The 19,358-nt window shown below is 46.1% G+C and overlaps 1 protein-coding gene across 1 annotated transcript in view; it reads left to right on the forward strand.

Annotated features, from left to right (window-relative positions):
• Positions 1 to 1,407: 1,407 nt before the first annotated feature.
• DDAH1 (dimethylarginine dimethylaminohydrolase 1) overlaps positions 1,408 to 19,358 on the forward strand; it is a 55,839-nt gene continuing 37,888 nt past the window's right edge. Inside the window, exon 1 of the mRNA XM_079314315.1 lies at positions 1,408 to 1,831. Coding sequence (XP_079170441.1) covers positions 1,526 to 1,831 — 306 coding nt within the window. The 5' untranslated portion in view covers positions 1,408 to 1,525. The remainder of the gene's footprint in view (positions 1,832 to 19,358) is intronic.

Here is a 19,358-nt window from a genome sequence, read left to right on the forward strand (position 1 = left end):
AACTAAAAGAAAACCAAGCTGTGCCAGTGGCTATATCCCAAATATGTAATAAGTCCAAATAGACTTTAAGGATGGTGTAAGGATTACATGTTACATCAGATACAGTTTGATGCTACTTCTAGTGGTTTTTCAAAAATTTGATGTATCCTACATGATAGCAACTCGATTACCTGTCCATTTGTTTAAGTAAAGTAATACTTGCACATTATTCAGTGAATGACAGTTTTTCAAATAACTCTGCCTATGCATATTAAGTTAAAACAGCCTTTACAGAATATTTGGAGAATGTGTGGAAAATGCAATGAAAATCTAGTGAGCTGCCATTTTGGAAACACACTTTGGTATTTCCTTCATGCTATTCATTAACCATATTCCCAAATGCTGAACATCTGCAGAGCTGTGTGACAGAGTGGCCAAGGCAGCTCTGGGTTTTGGCCGAGCTCTGCATGGGGAACACTGGGCTGTTGATAGTGGGGTCCCCTCCACGACCAGAGGGACACTTGCAAAAGCCTTGCCAGCAAAAGCAGAGCTGGAAGGAAAATTCATATTCCTTCTTTTTCCTGTCTGGTCTGGTGAGGACAGACCTTGGAGATACGTGGGTGGCTTGGGAGCAGGAGCAGTACAAGTGATTGCGCCTTTGCCTGGCACGAAGCTTTATTTGCCTGGGAGAAAGAGATATGCTCTGGCAAGGGCTGGCCCTCCTCCAGGATAACCTCCAGCCAGGGTAGCACTGGGGAAAATGAAACCGGGGAAGTGTTCTTTTAGGGAAAAGTGTGTGAAATCCTCGTTTCAGACCCTGAGGCGGAGGTGGAGCGGTGTCCCTGGACTCCACAGAGGTGGGAACCTCAATGGTGTACAGGAGTGGGAGCAGGTGCACACGCTCCGCCTGTGAGTGCCCGCAGACAGCGTGACAGGAGAGCCGGCTGGGCTTATTTCCTTAGGATTTGTAATTGGAACTGCCCTTGTCGTGGGATATTCCTCCTTTGGTCACCCGCACGAACCGCCCGGTCTTCAGCTGTGCCAGCAGGGAAGGAGAAGGCAGCGGCAAAGGGCTCGCAGGTGGCCAAGCCAAGGCACCCTCGAGCAGGAGGGTCACGGACCTTCCCCTGCCCAGCCCGGCTGGAACGGATGTAAGGATGCGCCTGGACATTGCGCGGGGCTCCGAACGCTGTCAGCCCGCTGTGCCTTCGGCAGAGCCACCGGAACGGGGCAGAGCCACCGGAACGGGGCAGGGCCGCCCCTCAGGCCGCCCCTCAGGCCACGCGCGGGGCCGCCCGGCCGCCCGCACAGGTAAGCGGCGCCGCGCGGGGGGCGGCCAATGGCGCGGCGCGGCCGCCGCCGCCAGCCAATGGGGGCGGCCCCATGGAAATGTGCCTGGTGGGGAGCCAATGGGGCGCGGCCGGGCCGCGGGCGGCGCTTTCTCCGCTGCCAGAGCCGGCCGCGCGTCCCTCGCGTCCCCTCCGCCGTCCCCGCCGCGCGTCCCTCGCGTCCCTCTCCGCCATCCCCTCCGTCCCCGCCGCGCAGCATGGCCGGGCTGGGCGGCGGCCTCGCCGCCTTCGGGCGCTGCACGCACGCCGTGGTGCGGGCGCTGCCCGAGTCGCTGTGCCGGCAGGCGCTGCGCAGCACGGCGGGCCCCGAGGTGGACTTCGCACGCGCGGAGAGGGAGCATCAGCTGTATGTGGGTGTGCTGCGGGGCAAGCTGGGGCTGCAGGTGCTGGAGCTGCCGGCCGACGAGAGCCTCCCCGACTGTGTCTTCGTGGAGGATGTGGCCGTGGTCTGCGAGGAGACGGCGCTGCTCACCCGCCCGGGCGCGCCCAGCCGCAGGAAGGAGGTGAGGAGCGGAGCGGGGAGCGGAGCGGTGCCCGCGCAGGTGAGCTCGGGGCGGCCGCGCCTTCGGGCGTGTCCCCGGGCCCGCCCCAGCCCAGAGACCGCGCTCAGAGCTGCGGCTCTGCTCGGCGGGAGCGGCCCCGCCAGCGCCTCCTGCCCCGGCATCCCAGCCCCGGCATCCCGCCCTGCATCCCGCCCCGCATCCCGCCCGGGCAGCCGAGCCCGCTGTGCGGCGGAGCCCCGCCGTGCTGGGCATGCTGGAGAGCGATGCTCTGCTCCTGGAGACATGGACAAGTGGATGGACAGAGTAAACTATGACTCATCCATTCTGGGCCGTGGGGGCTTTCGCTCCGTGTCAGCTTGCCCAGCCCGTCCGTCGGGTTGTCCGGGTTTGTGTCCACGGTACAGCTCTGCTCAGTCCATAAACCACATATTCAGTACGCGTTGAACCCGAGTGAGCCCCCGGCAGTGCATCACTGGTGCCTGCGATAATTGTATCTACTGGCCTGGGAACAAGAGCTGGTGTGTGTTTAGCCTTAATGCCCTTGAACCTGGTGTCCGTGCCTGCCTTCCCTGTGCAGCCATTGCAGGCCCCCTGCATGTATGGGGGATGCAGGCTGTGTCACTGGAGAGAGGTGTGGAAGATGAACACACACAGAAGCCTTTCTTTAGGTCTTTGTAGTAGTTTCTTAATGTCCTCAGCCCATTCATAAACTAGTTCATGAGGCAGTGCATGCGTTGAAGGGCCACCCAGTTATCTCCTCAATGGGCAGTGACAGCCTTCCTTCCTGTGAGCATCTTTTAATGTAACCCTCCTCATGTCTCTTTCAGTTCCCATCTTTGGTACCATAGTGCTTTGTGAGATCCACAGGTGTGTGCTGTTGTGCCTGTGGGACAGGGAAGCAGCTCCTCTTAGCCATTGAGAGTAATGGCTGAATTGCTCCAGTTGGTTTTGGTGTTTATTGAAAAGTATCTTTCTCTTATCAGTTGCAAAGTTTTCTTAAATTCTTCCCCAGTGGTGTAACATCTGAGATGCTGCCTACAACTTGTACACATGCATAATCATGTGTATTTACTCTTTGTAACATACCTGAATGCCCTTTAAGGGGACAACACCAGACTAAAGTGCTACTACATGCTACTCACAGAAGCAGTTGTTTCTTAGCCAGAATCAAAGTGAGTTTTCACTGGTCCTTCCCATGACATACTGGTATGTACTCACTCTGTGAGTCCTGCTGCCATTTGTACCATTTCCCCTTCAGGAGGAGAGAATTACTTCTTTCCATTGTGACTTGTCCAGGCAGAGTTATGATCAAGAGAAAGAGCTTTCAGGCATTATTAGTGCTCTTGAATGATGGAGCAATCCCTCCCTTGAGTTTTCTGTGAAGTGAAAACAAAAAAAATGATTGAACAAGTATCCTTTTAAAGCTATAACAATGCATGACACTGCAGTGTAGTGCTTGTCTGAATGTTTTACTCTTACTTAGAACAGTTCTTCCTTCTGGTAACGTTGTTACAGCAGTGTCTTGTGGAAATGGGGAGAAGTGCTTATTTCTGCAGGATGCTACCTGCCAATTCCTGATCCCTTTCCTCTCCAAGGCATCCTCCCCTTCCCAGTGTGGTTGCTGTCAGTTTTGTTTAGCTGGAGTGTCTGTGTTGAGTAGTTAGTGACCAGGATGTCATATTGGACACAGTGAAATGGCAAGGGCTTTAGAAAGCAGGAATGCACACATGCCTCCCCAGAGCTCTGAATGTCGTGTGGAGGGCTTGGTGTGTGCCTTGGACATCTTGGCAAACATCTATGATGATGTCCCCCAGAAAGAGCTGCATGAGAGGCTATTTCCTGATGTACTCAAAGCTTCTCTGCTCTTACTGCCTCCAACTTTGGTTCAGGAGGTACCAACCACAGGTGCTCAGGAAGTCCAGGCACTGAGGGAGCCCAGCACCTGCTCCTGACCCTCCTGCTAATCCCAGTGAGTGCCTGTTAGCAGCCTCCCAAGATATTTTTCTGAGGTTTATGCTCAGTCTCTTAATTCCCCACTGAGATAGTTGCTGGAGTCTGGTGGCAAGTGATGTTGCTGCAGCGTCTGTCCTACCATCTGCCCTGTCAAATGCTTTCATTGGTGACCTGGCATCTTTATTGAGGCTGTGAGTGGCCCCAAACTGGGGCAAGGGTGAGAAGTGATCCCATTGAGGTCTAGGCTGTGCAGAGGGTCCCTAAGAGGCTGAAGAAAGGGGCTGACCCATGGAGACCTCATGGTGGAACAGGGACAAATGCAAAGTGCTGCCCCACATCAGCTGGCTTGGCCAGCCTGATATGAAAGTGAACCAAGGCTGTTGCAGGGCACTGTCACTTGCACTGGGTGACAGGGAAAGAGGGTGGATGCAGTCTACGTCAGCACTGGTTTCTCAAACTGCAATCTCTTTTGCTTTTTATGTAACATAAGTGCAAACCCATGAATATTTTAGCAGTACAGTTGGTGTATGCTTGGCTTAACCCAGTAAAGCCCAGCTCCTAATCATGCTCTCCTGACCTGAGCCTCCCTTTGAGGCAGGACTCAGCTGGGCTTGTCTTACTCATCTCTTAACTATTAAATGTATTTTTGTACAGAGCAGGTAGGGGCAGTGGAGGAAGGAAAGGATGAAAGAAACAGGATTGTAAGGCACCATTTCTGCAAATAATTAATAGAGGGAGGGAGTGTAAGAGGCATGTGGGAGGTTGGGTTCTAAAGCCTGATTGGACCAGTGAACATTGAAGAGCACATGGGGGTTGCTGAGGTGCATCCCAAACACAACAGCACATGCAGCTGGAGCAGAGCTGTTTCAGGTGGGTTGTGCCTTCTGATAAACTGTCTGCCAGATGCATGTACTGAGTAGTACTGTCCTCATCTTCTCTGTTTCATGCTACTGAAAACCTGTAAGGCAGTATTTAAGAAGGATACAGCTTTTTTTTTCGCTGACTAGACTCCTTATTAAGAAGCCTTGTCACCAATTACAGTAACTCTATGCAGTAGACAATTTCTGCAGTAGTTTGTAATAGCATTGATTGAGCTTTCAGGCTTTATAGATATCGTTGCTTTTCCCCCAGCAACATTGGATTCTTTACTGATTGTCTGTCTGGAACAAAACAAAATAAAATCTAGGGTTATGTCTGTTCTTGCTCCAAGTTATTGTAAGGAGGAAAAAAAGAATTGAATTAAATTTGGTCATGTTCAGGCAGCGCTGGGAAAGAGCCCAGTATTTTTTTAGTAAAGTAGAAAAATTATTCATGCATTTAATGATTTGTTTGCAAGTCAGACTTATTTCAAGGCATTATGTTTCTGTGTTATCAACTTCTGAACTTACTTAAAAATTCATAGTTTCTGTGGAGTTTTGATTTGGCTGGAAGGTAAAGGCATTTGGAGTAAGCCTGAGGTAGATTGCTAATGTGTCTGAGCTGGTATTGTTCTTAGCTGTGTGCAGTCACCAGTGCACTTGATGCTTAAGTTGAGTAAGTCCAGTGGAAATGTTGTGATCATGGATCAGATTGCCAGTTCCAGTGCCTTTTGTTCCAGCAGTATGTTCTCAATTGTTTATTCCTCTAGTATAAACTCTCAACGTCACCTTCTGCAGGCAGCAGGGTTAGTTGCTGTGAAGAGCCCTCATCAGCACATTGCTCTTGCTGCCTAAGTTGTCTTAATGTGCTTGGGATAGCACAAAACAGCATTTCTACAATTTCTGTGCTTATGCAGACAGATGGAAACCCAGAAGCTCAGCAAAATGCACCCACAGTGACCTGGCCTCTTCTGAGCTGCCACATGAGGAATGGAGAATTAGCTGGTGCTGAGAAAACTACAGGAGCTGCTGCAGAAGAGCTCAGTGTATTTCCTTTCTTGGTTAAGAGGAAACTTCTACCCAAGACTTTTGTTATTCCTCACTCCCCCAAGACACTGTGGGGGCACTTGTGGCTGCATTCATGTGCTATAGGTTAGCTGGTCCTTCAGCAATGAGGGACAGATGAGCAGCAAAGGAATTTGCCAAATCCCATCCTCTCAACAAGAAGTGGAGAAAACACCTAGTTGCTTTTTCAACATCTCTGAGTGCCTCTTCCCAAGTCTATTTGCTGTGTGGCAGGATTTTGTCCACAGTAGTACTTCTGCAGAGCTTACAGCTGTGCTGGGCTGGGTAACCTGCTTCTCAGGGCTGAGTGCCCTCAGCTGCCACCCTTCCCACCCTGTTCAGCTTCTGCAGGCTGTGTAGCTGTGTATGAGCCATAGCTTGCACCCTACACTGGCTTGTTGTCCCAACTGCAGTTAGCTTTCAGGGATAATTCTCAGGCCTGGAGGTGGAGGTTTCTAAAAAAAAAAAAAAAAAAAAAAAAGGAAAAACGAGTTGACTAAGTTATTTATGTATTGTATATACTGAGGTAATACAGCATAGCTGCTGCTAAATGCAAGACACTTTCTCCAGTCTCTAGATGGATGATCCTGCAGGTTAATGATGTCTGTTTCAAAGTAATAGAAAAGTTTGGCTCAGGAGGAAGAGATTTAAGACTCTGCTGACTCCTGAACTTAATTAGGTTATGGAGGTTTGTTTTACAGCATGTACCAGTACCATAGAATCCTTTAGGTTTGAAGAGACCTTTAAGATGGTAGAGTCCAATTGTTAAGCCAGCACTGCTGAGTCCACCACTAAGCCATGACCCAAAGTGCCCCATGCATTCTTCAAATACCTCCTGGCATGGTTATTCCACTGCTTCCCTGGGCAGCCCAAAGCTTGAAAATCTTTTCAGTGAAGAAATTTTCCATAATATCCAATCTAAACCTGCTTTGGTGCAAGCTGAGATCCTTCTCCCTTGTCCTGTTGTTTGTGTTCTGGGATATGAGACCAATTCCCACCTCACTAAACTCCTTTTCAGGTATTTGTGAAGTGATGAGGTGCCTTCTGAGCCTCCTTTCCTTCCTGCTGAGAGATGCCTCTGCAGACCTTTCCTACCCACAGGCAGTTCAGTAATGCCTCCCAAGGGACTCTATCAACCAGTCCCTTAAATGGGCCAATTTCTCCAGTAATCAAAAACTATTTCATGATTGCTGTGCCTAGGGTGGCCTTCAGCCACCAGATCACAATCACCATATCCAGAGGGACCTAACATATCATAACACTTGGCTGCCACATGGATCTGAGCCCCCTGCTTCCACTGAGGCAGCAAATGGAAGGACCTCACTAGCACATCACCCCTCAAACATTGGTGTGCTGCCCCAGGTTTACCTCTAGTTAGCCTGGCTTTTTTTCTCTTCAAATCTAGTTTAAAGCTCTTTCAATGAGCCCTGCTAACTCCTCTCCAAGGAGAGACACAAGTGTCTCCAGCAGGCCTGTTGTGTAAACCTACCCATTATCAAAACCCAAAAATTGTGCTGGTGACACCAGGCTCAGAGCCAGGTATAGATCTGCTGGCTCTCTCCTTTCTTCACTCATCACTCCCTGCAGTTACAAAGCCAGAGGGGGATACTACTTGTGCTCCTGATCCCTTAATCCCAAGGCCCTGAGGTCTGTTGGTTGCCCTCAGACTTCTTGTTAGGACTTCATTGCTGCACACCTGAAAAGCCAATAATGGATAATAATCTGAGGACTGTATCAGAGATGGAAGCTCACTCTTCCATCTTTAACCAGGGCCCCAGGGGGGCAGCAGGCTTCCTTAACCTAGACCCCAGGTCCCTAGACCCCTAAGTGGGTGCATGTGGGGCCTTGTATTCCCTTCAGAAGGGAGTCTCCTCTGTCATATCAGTGACATATCTTTTTTTCCTCTGTGGAGGCAATTTGGATGCTGGGCACAAGCTGGCTGAACCTCAGCAACATCTCCAAGCTGGATGACCCAAGCAGAGGAGCTCCTGTAGCTGGTCTCCATTCCCACAGGGATGCTCAGTGCTGCTGGCCAGCACTGGGGGAAGAGCAGGGCACTCCTGCAGCCCAGCTCAGGGTGACAGTGCTCCCACCCAGCTCTGTCTGGGCAGCTCAGACATGTGGGGGTAGAGCTTAGCAAGGCTGGGGCTTTCTCCTGGGTGGGTACCATTGCTCCCTGGTTGAACTGGCACTGTCAGGAATCTCCTTTCTATGGAGGATGGTCACTGGAAAAGCAAGAGATTAAATGTTGTATTACCATTTTAAATAATTCATGGTTCTTTAAACTGTCAGACAAATTGGGGTGGTCTTTTATGTTTTCACTGACCTCTTTGCACATCCTTGTGCTTTACCCTTGATGACCCAGACCACCTTGGTGTTCCACCTAGAAAACTTATGAAAGAAGGCACAGAGATTACCACAGTGTAACTGCTTAGTACTTGAAACAGCAGGTAAGTAAGCATGGGCAAACACTTTACATGAAGGCTGACAAAAACTGGAGATGGCACTAGGTACCTTTCCATCTTCTTGTTAGATTGGGTTTTTTAATACCTTTCCCATTCTATATTGAGCCATATATACATAATCCTTTAGCCTTTTTCATCATGTTCACTGTCTAACTCACAATAGAGTGAAAGCATGCAAGATACTGTCAGCATTTTCTTTTCTGTCATAATGAAAACAAGTTGAGAAGTACCAGCCAGGCTTTGGGTATGATGTGCACCTCAGTTTTAATGTGGGATTTGGTTTTCTTTGGGCCTATAATTGGCAAACCCAGTTATAATGATCTTCTACAAAGTTGGTGTCACTTGGAGACTTTGTCCAGGATAATGAGTGATGTCCATTATGGATTGCAGAAGGCAGTGAAGAAACTTGTATCAGAGTCTGCTTCAGTGTTTTCTTTTATCATATCAATAGCTTTAATTTTCAGTGTTTTCTGTATTAGTGTATATAAATTAACTGAAAAGCATGCAGTAGAGGAGAAAAGTTTTTAAACAGTACTGAGAAGTTTAAAAAAACCCAATTTAGGCAACATCAGGAAGAATTTTATTGGGAGCCAATGTAATTATCAGTGTACATAAGAATGGGTGCTTTAGCTTCCCAAAGCAAACATTTATCATTTGCTTCACAGTTTAAGTGATGCCTTTTGGTTTGGGCAGGTGGTTATTTGGCCTTAAAGTTCACTGCTGATATAGCTCTGACCCTACATTAATAAGGCTAACACTTTGGGTGAACTGGCTATGCCAAGAACTGTATTTTTTAATTTTCAATTTTGCTTCTGTGATCCCCGATTTAATGAAAATGTTAGGAAGTAGCTTCTAGTCAGATCAATGTAAGTGGACTGTATTCATTATAATTGGTTTCTATCTATAGAACTGTAAAACAATCTATAAGGACAGGCTAGGAGCAGCTTGGGTTTCATGCTTTTCTAGTAGAAGCCATATTTAGACCTTGTTATTGAATTGTGATGTCAGGATTCTCAGAAATATCCCAGTTACTGGCCAGAAGATTAAAAAAAGTCAGAACCCAAATTAAATGCCTGTTTTTTAATCTCTTGTGGACACTAGATTATTATTGTGCAAGCCTGATGTCAGCTTCTGTACTTTGTTAATCACTGTTCCTTTAGCTGTGATAAATAGCCCTTGGTGAGCTTATGGTTCAGTGCAAATGCTGAGTGGTTAAAGGTTCCAAATAACCATAAGCATTTCCAGCAAGTAAAAGAATCTTTTGCTGCTGCTCTGACTTACACATGACTTGGAGCTACTCTGTTCCTCACCCAAGAACTTTCTGCCTGGACTTTCAAATTAAACCTGAATAGTTGATGTTTTGTAGCTTTTTGTTTGGATTTTGTCGTGTTTTTTGTAACTGCCTTACTTAAAAGCATTGCAAAAACTAGTTTACCACATTCACTTCTGGAATTTTGGTTATGAGATTCAAAGATGGGTTCCCAATATCCCCAGTGTGGTCTGCCTGATCAGCTGTGCACTTAAACTTCTTGTCTCCCATCATCTCTCTTGGTGAGGTGACTGGGGCATGCAACTCTTCAGCAAGCCTGGCTGATCTTAGCACCGATATTTTTCATTAAAATGAACACATGCAGACTCTAATTTCTACCACTGTTACTGGTTATTTTGAAGTGATTCTGGAGCAGGTACTCTGCCTCTGCTGCAGGCTTAGCATGACTGCTGAGGATGCTGAGGGAAGTGACAGTATAGCAAGTTTTAACTTGCTATGCTCCATTCATGCTGAATATACAGTGAGCTTAGCAGCTCAGTCCAGGAAAGCAGTGTCTATGCTTGTGTTGTTGAGTTTCCAGAGGATTTCTTGTCTTTGTCAAAAGTCTGCTGGTAAATAGTAAATCAAGTTTATGGTGTAAGAGAGCTTCACTCTTGGTGTCAGATCTGGTCAGTCACAGTTGTAGGGTGAAGATAAATGATGTACCCACAGCAGCAGGTGAGAGGATCTTTTATTGCTGCCCCTTTTATAGCAGTATTAGGAGTTTTTGTTCTGGGGAAAAAAAAGGTGAAATGTTTTATGTGTGAGATGTTGCTGAGTCAGGTCTTGCATTCATCCAAGGCCAGTGATCACCTGCACCACTCTAACACACCGCTTTTCTGTCCCTTGGAGTCAATATTAAAACCACACAAACAGATAAAATTCAGCTCCTTCCAGACTTGCAGAACTCATTTTCATGTCAATAGAGATTCAGTATTTGGCATCATCCTTAGAAAAGGATAGTGGTAATTTGTTTCTGGAGGGTTCATTATGTATGTTAATAGTAAAGGATCTGGCTATCCACGCCTGTCTCCGGATGCCAACTGAAGTTCTCTGGCAAGATGAAATCATCTATCTCAGCTCAGTCCCAGCTGGCCACTGAAGCAAACCAAAACAAAACTGCTACATAATTGGACACTGTTGACAGTGGTGTGATTGATTTTGCATTTCTCTCTGCTTTTTTTTTTTTTTTTTTACTGTAAGAGCTGTCAGGAAGCTGAATCCTGTATCTCAGAAAGGGTGATCTTGCAGGATAAGAATCCTGCTTGTGCAAATGTCTCTGAATTTCAGTGTGATTGATGGCCTTTGAGCTGCAGGCCAGCAGCCATGGAGATGGTCATCTCCATGCAAACTCAGGCTAGAAAGACAAGTATTTTTACAGATAGAGCTTGTTTTTGGCCTGCTCTCCAGAAATAGCAAGCTATGTTTTTAAAAATAATTTCAGTGTTTAGTGGTAAACTGCTGACCATGCCTCTGTGTAGAAGTAAAGACATTTAGCAGCCTATAGGAGTTCATTTTCCAAACAGTAAAAGCACTTTGGAGAATTTCACCTACCCAAGTACTGCATGTGCCTGTCATCACTGTGCTTAAAATAGTAAAAGTGATGAATCTCATGTTCTAACATTTTACAGAGAGATGTCATGGCTATTGCTAATCGCTAGGTATTCACTGAAGTTTAGTACACTAGTTCATGTCTTTGAACCTGTTAAAAACTTCTGATGGAAATACTTGTGCCTGTGCTAGGAAGAGCTGGGGTGAGCAGGGTTGGTGAGAGGCAAGTAGAAACTGATGGAAACAATAGTGATGGAGGATGATATGAATGGAATGCATGTGGTTTTTTTATTCATTAGAAAGGTCTGATTGAAGTCTTCTGCAAAGTTTGGCAGGTTTTTTTGCAAGGTGTTTTTGGGTGACTCCTGTAGCCACATGTATTCAGAAACTTCTAATTATGGTGCTCTCATGGAGTAGAGGCTGTTAGACAAGAAGAAGGTGCAGGGTTGTCTTAACCCTTTTCCACATTCCTTCTGGCTGCAGCAGCTTGAAATATGAAGAGAAAGCTGGTTTTAGTGTATGTTTCTGAAAGAAATCAGGCAGACACTACTCTGGTATTGGCCTTACTGATATTTGTCCAATAATTCTTGATCCCTTTGATCTGAACTGGTTGCAAGCAATGAAACTGAAAAGTAGCCCCACCACCACCAATGCAGGAAAAGTCAAGGCAGAAGTCAGTGTAGGAGAGAATGCTGTCAAAGGAAGGGTGGGGAGTGACCTGGCTCTGTGTACATGGGGGAGAGCCCTTGTCAGCACTTGATGCATCATATGGGATGCCACGTCTTTGCTGACGCTGGCAACTCCAACTGTGAAAATCTAATCCATAGGAAATGGATCTTCTACATGCCATACAGAAATCTCTTATTTTTATGACCCATAAAGCGAATGTTTCTGTTAAATTTCATCTTATTCTGGAATGTGATCTTATTGTCACACAATAAACCAACCAGTCTGCCTTGACCACAGAGCTCTGACTTAGCACTGTCCTTTCTAGATGATCACTGTATGCCTCCAGTATTGCTGAAAGGCATTGTTCTTGATTTGGCTTAAACTGATTATTCATCTGGACCTGAAATGCTGTGTGAGGTTCTGGTTACCCATTTTGGAAATGTAGAACAAGCAGAAAAGGTGTGTGGATGGATGAGAAGACCTTGCTGCAGTGTAGGACTATTCCTGGAAGAAGTGACACTAATTAGATAAATGCCTTCAGCTCAAAGTTACTTTGAGTAGGGGAGGGGAGAAATAGGAGAGTTCTACAATATCTCAGATGGTACAGAGCAAATGAACTGGGACTGGCAGTATGAAAATGACATCCAGAGAAACACCCAGGCAGCAAATTCCAGCAGAAGGAAGTACTTTGTCATGCAGTGCACAACTGAACTGTCAGAGTCTTTGCCAGGATGTTGCAGGGTTGGGGGGGTGGCAAAAGTACAGCTGGATGTCAACCATGGAAGAGATCCATCAATAGCTGTTTTAACTCTTTGATCCAGATGCAATGGCTGAATTTGGAAATATGTACACTGCCTCTTACAATAAGCTGGGGAAAATACACTGGAGACAGCAGCACTCTGCACTTGTCCTCTTTGTTATTCCTTCCTTAAGCTGCCGGTACCGGCCGCTCTTGGAGTCAGCTGCTGGGATAGACAGGTCTCTGTGACCCACTTAAGCTGTCATGTATTATGAACAAGCTGTAATACTGATAGCTGTTTAGCAGACTCTTAATGAGTCACTTGCTGTGATCCTGAAGGTCACGAGTTGTTCCAAGCACTGGCTGTTTGGGAGGCAGATGCCCAGTCTTGACCTTGCACAGATCTTGCTGGTGTTTTCCTGCTCTCTGTGAGGGAAAACTTGTGTTCAAGCTTAATCAGGGTGTCCAGTGGCACAAGATAGGCCATCACTAGCACCAGCAATGGGTGGTTTGAATGTAGATGTTGATTTATTTTTTCTTCCCTGCCTCAGGATATCCATCCTAGAACAGATAGTAGGAAATGGAACATTCCACCAGGAAGACAGTTAGAGTTAGATATACTTTCTGTCAACAATATAAAAGAATTCTGCAGCACCCCCCCCCTCCTCCTCCCAGCCCTTAGCAAGTCAGATCAACCCAAAGAAACAGTGCACACTTTGTAAAGCAGAGATTTCTCATTGGGAAATGTTGTTTCTAGCTTTTCCACATCAGCTGTGAAAACACACTGCCATCCAAGCTTTGCAAAATGATTCTTAGAAAGGCCTAGCAGTGAATGCTTGGCAAATAGAGGTTTAATATATTGCGAGTCAGGCTTAAAGGCTTAATGTTATGGAAGAGAGTGTCCTAGAAGAGCCTTTGCAGAAAGCTGCCAGGGGAGAACAGTCTCCTGTGGATTTTGGGGTCTATTTTGTTGTGGGATGGCTGATGGCAGCTGATAATCTGCCAGTTTGGGCTGTGGAAATGATGGACAGGTTTTTCCTGAATAGCATGTTATAGATTAAATGAGCTTGAAAACACCAGCATTGCTAATAGGAGGTAGGTATTCATTTCCTGAGTGCAAGGAGCCATTTGGAAAAGGTGCCAGTCTTTTCTGACCTTATGCTTTGGCTTCATGGATAACCCAATCACAAGAACTTTTGGACTGGAACTGCTGCTGTATTTATGCCTGCGAGCAGCAGTAGTGGAGCCATTTCTAGGTGGGTTTGATGAATGGCAGGCTGCCAGCAGTAGCATCCCTCTTGTATCTGAGATAATGCCATGAGCAGCCTGAAACCCATTGCTGACAGGAGAGCATCAAAGCAGCTGTGCATTGTGCAGGGCTGACTAGAGAGATTTTGCAGGAGCAGGACTAGACCTGGTGTGGACGGGGTTGGATTGAGCATTTTTTTGTGTTTCCAAAGCCTTCACAAGACATCAGCCCATGGTGCTGAAGCTGGTGTAGGGCAATGACATCAGTGATGCCCTGATCAAACTGGGGTCATGAGAGCCTTGCTCCTGTAGGTGTTACAGGGCAGGGAAGATGGGCTCCTGTGTTGTATTTCTGTTTTGCTGCCTGTCTCTTGGCTCAGTAACTCTCCCATCAGTTTTGCCTGACCCAGTAGCAGGAGCTGTGGCTCCCCTGCAGTCCACATTGCTGTGCCTTGTGTCCTGGCCATTCAGGTTGACTGGGGAGCAGCAAAAGTCAATCCAGGGAAGGTGAAACAAAGAAAGGTGGCTGCTATCCACCTGCTATCTGAACTAACTAAGGCAGTGATGTTTGTGGTGCTGATGGGAATATACTCCCATGACCATCCCCTCTGCTAGCTGCAAGCATGTCCTGTCTCTCCTGGGCTTACAGTTTCATGTCCTGATTTTGGTATTTTGTGAGCATGACTTTATCCTTCTCATTTCTCCATCCTTAGGGGAACTTTGGCACAGATGTCAGCAGCCACCAGAAACTGCCAAAAGCTTTTGTGCAGTAAAAATGTGCTCTGTCCATGCTTCATCTTAAGGACTAAAGGCACTGCTTATAATTCTGCACCAGGCTTCTCTGAATTTAACCTAGTTTCCACTTTGCTTAGTTCCCTTACCCTCTATACAAGATTGCTGCACACAAGCCAGGAGCCTAACAGGAGCTTCTAAAGGTCTGCCAGTCCTCTAACATGCAGCAGTAGTCCTAAAATTTCTTAAGAGATGGGTTTGTGTTTTTCTGGATGGAATGTAAACCAAGGGCTGCTAATAATACAGTGTGTAAGGTCTTTTTCAGATTTATATAAACCCTGAAACTGTGTCTAAAAATAGTGTATTGTTTTGCATTCTTGAAAACAGATTCACCATACACCTACATATGCCACAAAGTACTATGCTGGATTTTTGGGGAGTTGTATGAAAAGCACTTATATGAAAACCCATTTTAATTTTGTTAGTCCTGCAAAATTCACATGGACAGTCATGTTAAATATGATAAGGCTTGGAATGAACTGCAGCTGTGGTACTAGCAGGAGGCATAGGATATGGGAATTGTCCTGGAGAGGTGTCCAACAGGGAGGTGCAAGCACTGATTGCCTGATCTGGTGCAGGAAGCAGTGTGGAGCAGCTGGATGTAGATTTAGCAAATGCTTTCAGACCAGAAGGAGTGAAAGAATAAAAGCAGGCAGTTGATGTGTGCTCTGTATGCTGTGTTAGGTTTCAAGAGAAGGGACTTTTTCTTTTAACCATAAGGCTTGTGCTTATGACGCAGGCGTGTAAGTAGATGGGGCTCAATCCTGTAAGGTGCCAGTGCTTAATGTGGAGCTTGTAATCAGTCTTATTAGTTTAAAGCACTTAAACTCCTTCCTCCCTTGTGTCTGCTTACTTACCATCTCTCTAAGCTGGTCTCATGGTCATGTTTTTCACTAGTGGAAAGTTTGAGGTAATGTAATGTTTGGGATGTGGCTGTAGTTTTAAAGTGTTTCTTAGCCTTAAGTATTGACTTGGTGATTTTGGGCTGTGGTGTGGTGCCTGTGAAAGTGTGTGGTTAATAGCACAATAGAATTCACATCCATAGTAATCTTAAATAGAGCATGTTGCAGTATGAAATATATCCTGCAATTAGTTTTAAGAGCAAGCTAAATCCACTTGGAGTGTGGTTCTTTAAAGAACGCATAATCTTTGCCCCTTGCTTTTTACAGTCTCTCCAGGGCTGGAAGAGCTGTTGTAACCCCATTGTTGATACATAAAGCATCTGACATGTCTCCTGTATGTGTTGACTGCTCTAGTAATGAGATTTTTTGCAGGTTTTCCCCTTTATACCTGGTAGAAAATGGATGCACTCAATGGAAAGTACTCTAGAAGAGGTGAGGAGGTGACTGCTGTCAAAATCAGCTTTCCTTGTGTTGCATGCCCTGTCTGGTGCAAGGCAGTAACAGACACGGGCATAAGTGATAACTCCTGTCCATGAGATCATCAACACAATGGTTTTAAAGTGTTTTAAGGTGCCTAAGTAACAGCTCACACCATGGTACATGTCCTCTGACCCTTGGCCCTGAATGGCAGCCACAGGCTCAGCACCTCTGAAAGTCAGGCTCTTTCCTCCTGAGCCCTGTGCAGGATATTTAGGAGCACAAACAAGCTATAAAATCTCATATTGGGAATTTTAAGGCTCTGCTTCTAAACTCATCCTAAAAATGTGACCTTGCTATATGCTAGGAGTGGCATTTTCATTTTTCACAAAGAATGCTCTTGCCCCCACTTGTGCTTTTGCTACTGTAAGAAAGCTGAGCGTGAGGCAGGGAAGCATGCAGTCACATGCTGGAGGCTGGAAAGGTGTTTGAGGGTACCCTGACTGCTGCTTGTATCAGCACAGTCTGTAGGAAGCTGCATTTTTCAGTGAAAAACTAGAAGAATGTCTGAGGGTCACCCCTCTTGAAAGGTGCCAGGACCTTCCATGGTTTCCATTGTGGCGTGGGCATACATCCAGACTTTATCTATTACAAGGTGAGACCTGGGATGAGAAGAAGGAATTTGTTTGAGGGCATCTGTATGTGTCCCAAATTCTGAATTTTCAGCAAGGCTTTTTCCCAAGCTGATCTGTCAGTGGGAATTATGTTGGTCCAGCAGTGGTGCCTTGAAAAATGCTCTCTGAAGTAAAGGTGTGAGCTGTAGCAGCCTACAAGTGTCTGAAGTATTTAGTGTGAGACATTAGTCAAACTGAGGAATGGCCTTGTCCAGCTGCAGTGCAGGCTTGCTTGGTAATTCAGTAGAAGAGATCAGAAAATATGGGAACTCTTGCTGCCTTAGTTCATGAGCAGCACTTTGAGGAATGTGCATCAGAGATCTGTAGGTCTTGCCTGAAGCTCCTCTGCAGTTTTCCTCAGCCAGGTCATTTTTATTGAAATGCTCACTGGAAGTATCCCAGGACTCGTGGAAAACCTAATTCAGTGTACTTGGAGGGTCAATAATTTGTTCTTTCCATAGTATTTGCTTCTCTGGAGCAAACTGCTCCCCTGCCCTACTGTGGTGATGTCCCAAGCTGTTTTCTGGGAAGCAAATTTTTTGGTCATACCTTCAGCACTGTAGTTTCCAAATTCAGTTAATCTCAGTGGAAGCAGACTTTTAGCATGGAAGCCAACCAGACACCCACGGCAGCAGAGGGAAGAGCTATTTTAAAATTCTAAAAATTAAAAAGTGTTTTTTTCACTTGCATTCCTGGGCCTTGGCCTGAACAAGGAGTAGAGGTGCCAGAATACTGCGAGAGTGTCTGTTGTTGCAGTATGTCTGGCTGAACCAGAAGCAGGAAATTCTTCTGAGAGCCTGTCTCATCAGATTGCCAGCCAGCTCTGAGCCTTGTTGGTTGTGAGTGTGAGTTGGTGAGGTGGGAATGTGGTGAGAGAAACATTTGATGGTAGGTAAAATGGTTCATTGGAAGTGATAGCACAGTATGTGTGTACAGCATGGTGGTGGTTTTCAACAAAAAAACAAGAAGTGAATACATAAAGCAAACCTGCATCACCCTCCTCCTTCCAGCAGAGGAGGAAATAGGGAAAACTCCCTGTATGGATTGAGTGCTTCTCTGCCAGAACTGGTCTGCCTCTGTGCTCTGCCTTTGGGTCTCCCTCTGGCTTGAAGGGGGCCACATCCAGCCCTCTGGTTCATAACTTCCTTCTTAAAACTTGCAGGTCAGGAATTTTTTCTTACCCTAGGCTAGACTCTGCTCTAAAATTTTCCATGTTGTTGTGTGGAGAGCTGCCTTGGCAGGAGCAGGGATGCAGGCTCTGCAGTGAGTCCCAGAGTTTAAACCCCCTGACCAGCAGAACTGTTCCACCTTGGCTTCATGTCAAGACTATTTAAAAGGCTGTAGCCAGCCTGTGCTGCCGATTTCAGCATTACTGCTCCTGGTGGAGCTGTAACAGTGGCAGAGTTTAAAGGAAAAGGACATAATGGAAACTGATTAGAAAAGTGAAGAAAGTCTTGGGATACAATAAAGCATTGCTTAAAGAAAGGCGGGTGGGTGGGTAAGGTGAACCCTTAAAAGGCATGTATTCCATCCCAGCAGGGCAGGAAATAGCTTTAGGAGAATTTTTTCTTTGGTCCATTCATAACCTGGTTTGTACCTCATTAACTTTCTGGTAGTGCTTTTTTTTCTTCTGACATCCAGGGTAGCTGATTTCCACTGAAGTCAGTGTGAGGAGTCATTCAGCACCGAGCACATGAATCCTTTCGTGCAAATTAGACAAGAGAAGCTCCCAGTGTTGCTTTCATGCTAAAGGGATGAGAAGCACATTGAGGATGTGCTGATGATTTATTTATGTGCTTTATTTACTCCGTTTCCGTGGAGCTGCAATAAGCTCCCCAGAGGTGCCTTTTCCAGGGTGCTTGCACCATTTTTCTGTAATTTGCTGGATGATCAAATGATAACCCCTGTAAAACCAGTTGCACTCTTGCCTGTGGTTGCATTAAGCCTGTTAGATTGTTAGAACCTCCTGGTTTATGAAGCAATTGCCATAAAAGCTGCATGGCTTAAAGCATGTCTGATAGAAAAGTGTCCAAGATGTTAAACACTGTCAGCCATTCCCTGCTTGCCTAACAAATGCTGGGTTTATGGACTGTTGTTCTGCAGTCCTAAAATTGGATTCCAGGTAGCTGAAACTGTGCTTCATTATATCCTTTAAGAAAGACAGCTGGGGTTTTGTCTTGCTGATGAAGCCTAATTTGAATGACTTTCCTCATCAAGGCCATTTAATTAAAGATTCATTACATTCTGTATAGTGTAACAGTGAAACACAGAATTGTCCTCTGGGCAGCCAGCTGCCAAAAGGGAGGGATTAGCTGTAGCTAAGATAGGGTAAGAAGTCGTGGGATTAAAATACTGCAAGATGCAGGTTTGAAGCAGAATGGGGGGGGCAGAATGGGAGGGATAGTGAAGTGTGTGTGTATGTCTAGGGCCCTGGAAAGGGGGTTAGGTGTGCATCTTTGGGGTGTACTTTCCCTGCCTGTGCATGAAAGGTAGACCTCTTGCTGTCTGCTGCTTTCTGAGAAGGTTTACTGTAGAAAGAAGAGAGAGGATGGACTCTAGCAGCCTTTTACAAAGCCTCTATGGTTTGTAACCCATAAGATGGACAATGGAAATCAGTAAAATGATGCTCTGAGTTTGTGACAGAGAACTGGTTGTACACCAACTCCTTGCCTTCATTTTTGTCCCTGTATCACAACTGTGTTTGTGAATGGGGAGGAGAATGGTTTGTCAGCTAGCTGTTAGCAACAAACACTTCCAAAGGCACTGAAAACATTTTGTGATGGGATCCTTGGTGGTGGTTGGCTCTGCACTGGGGAAATGCTTCATACAATTCCCCTGGGTGGTGCAGTAGTGCCACTGGAGCATCCATATATGCCAAATTGTAAA

The sequence above is a fragment of the Erithacus rubecula genome, assembly GCF_903797595.1.
Source record: "Erithacus rubecula genome assembly, chromosome: 10".
Lineage (NCBI taxonomy): Eukaryota > Metazoa > Chordata > Aves > Passeriformes > Muscicapidae > Erithacus > Erithacus rubecula.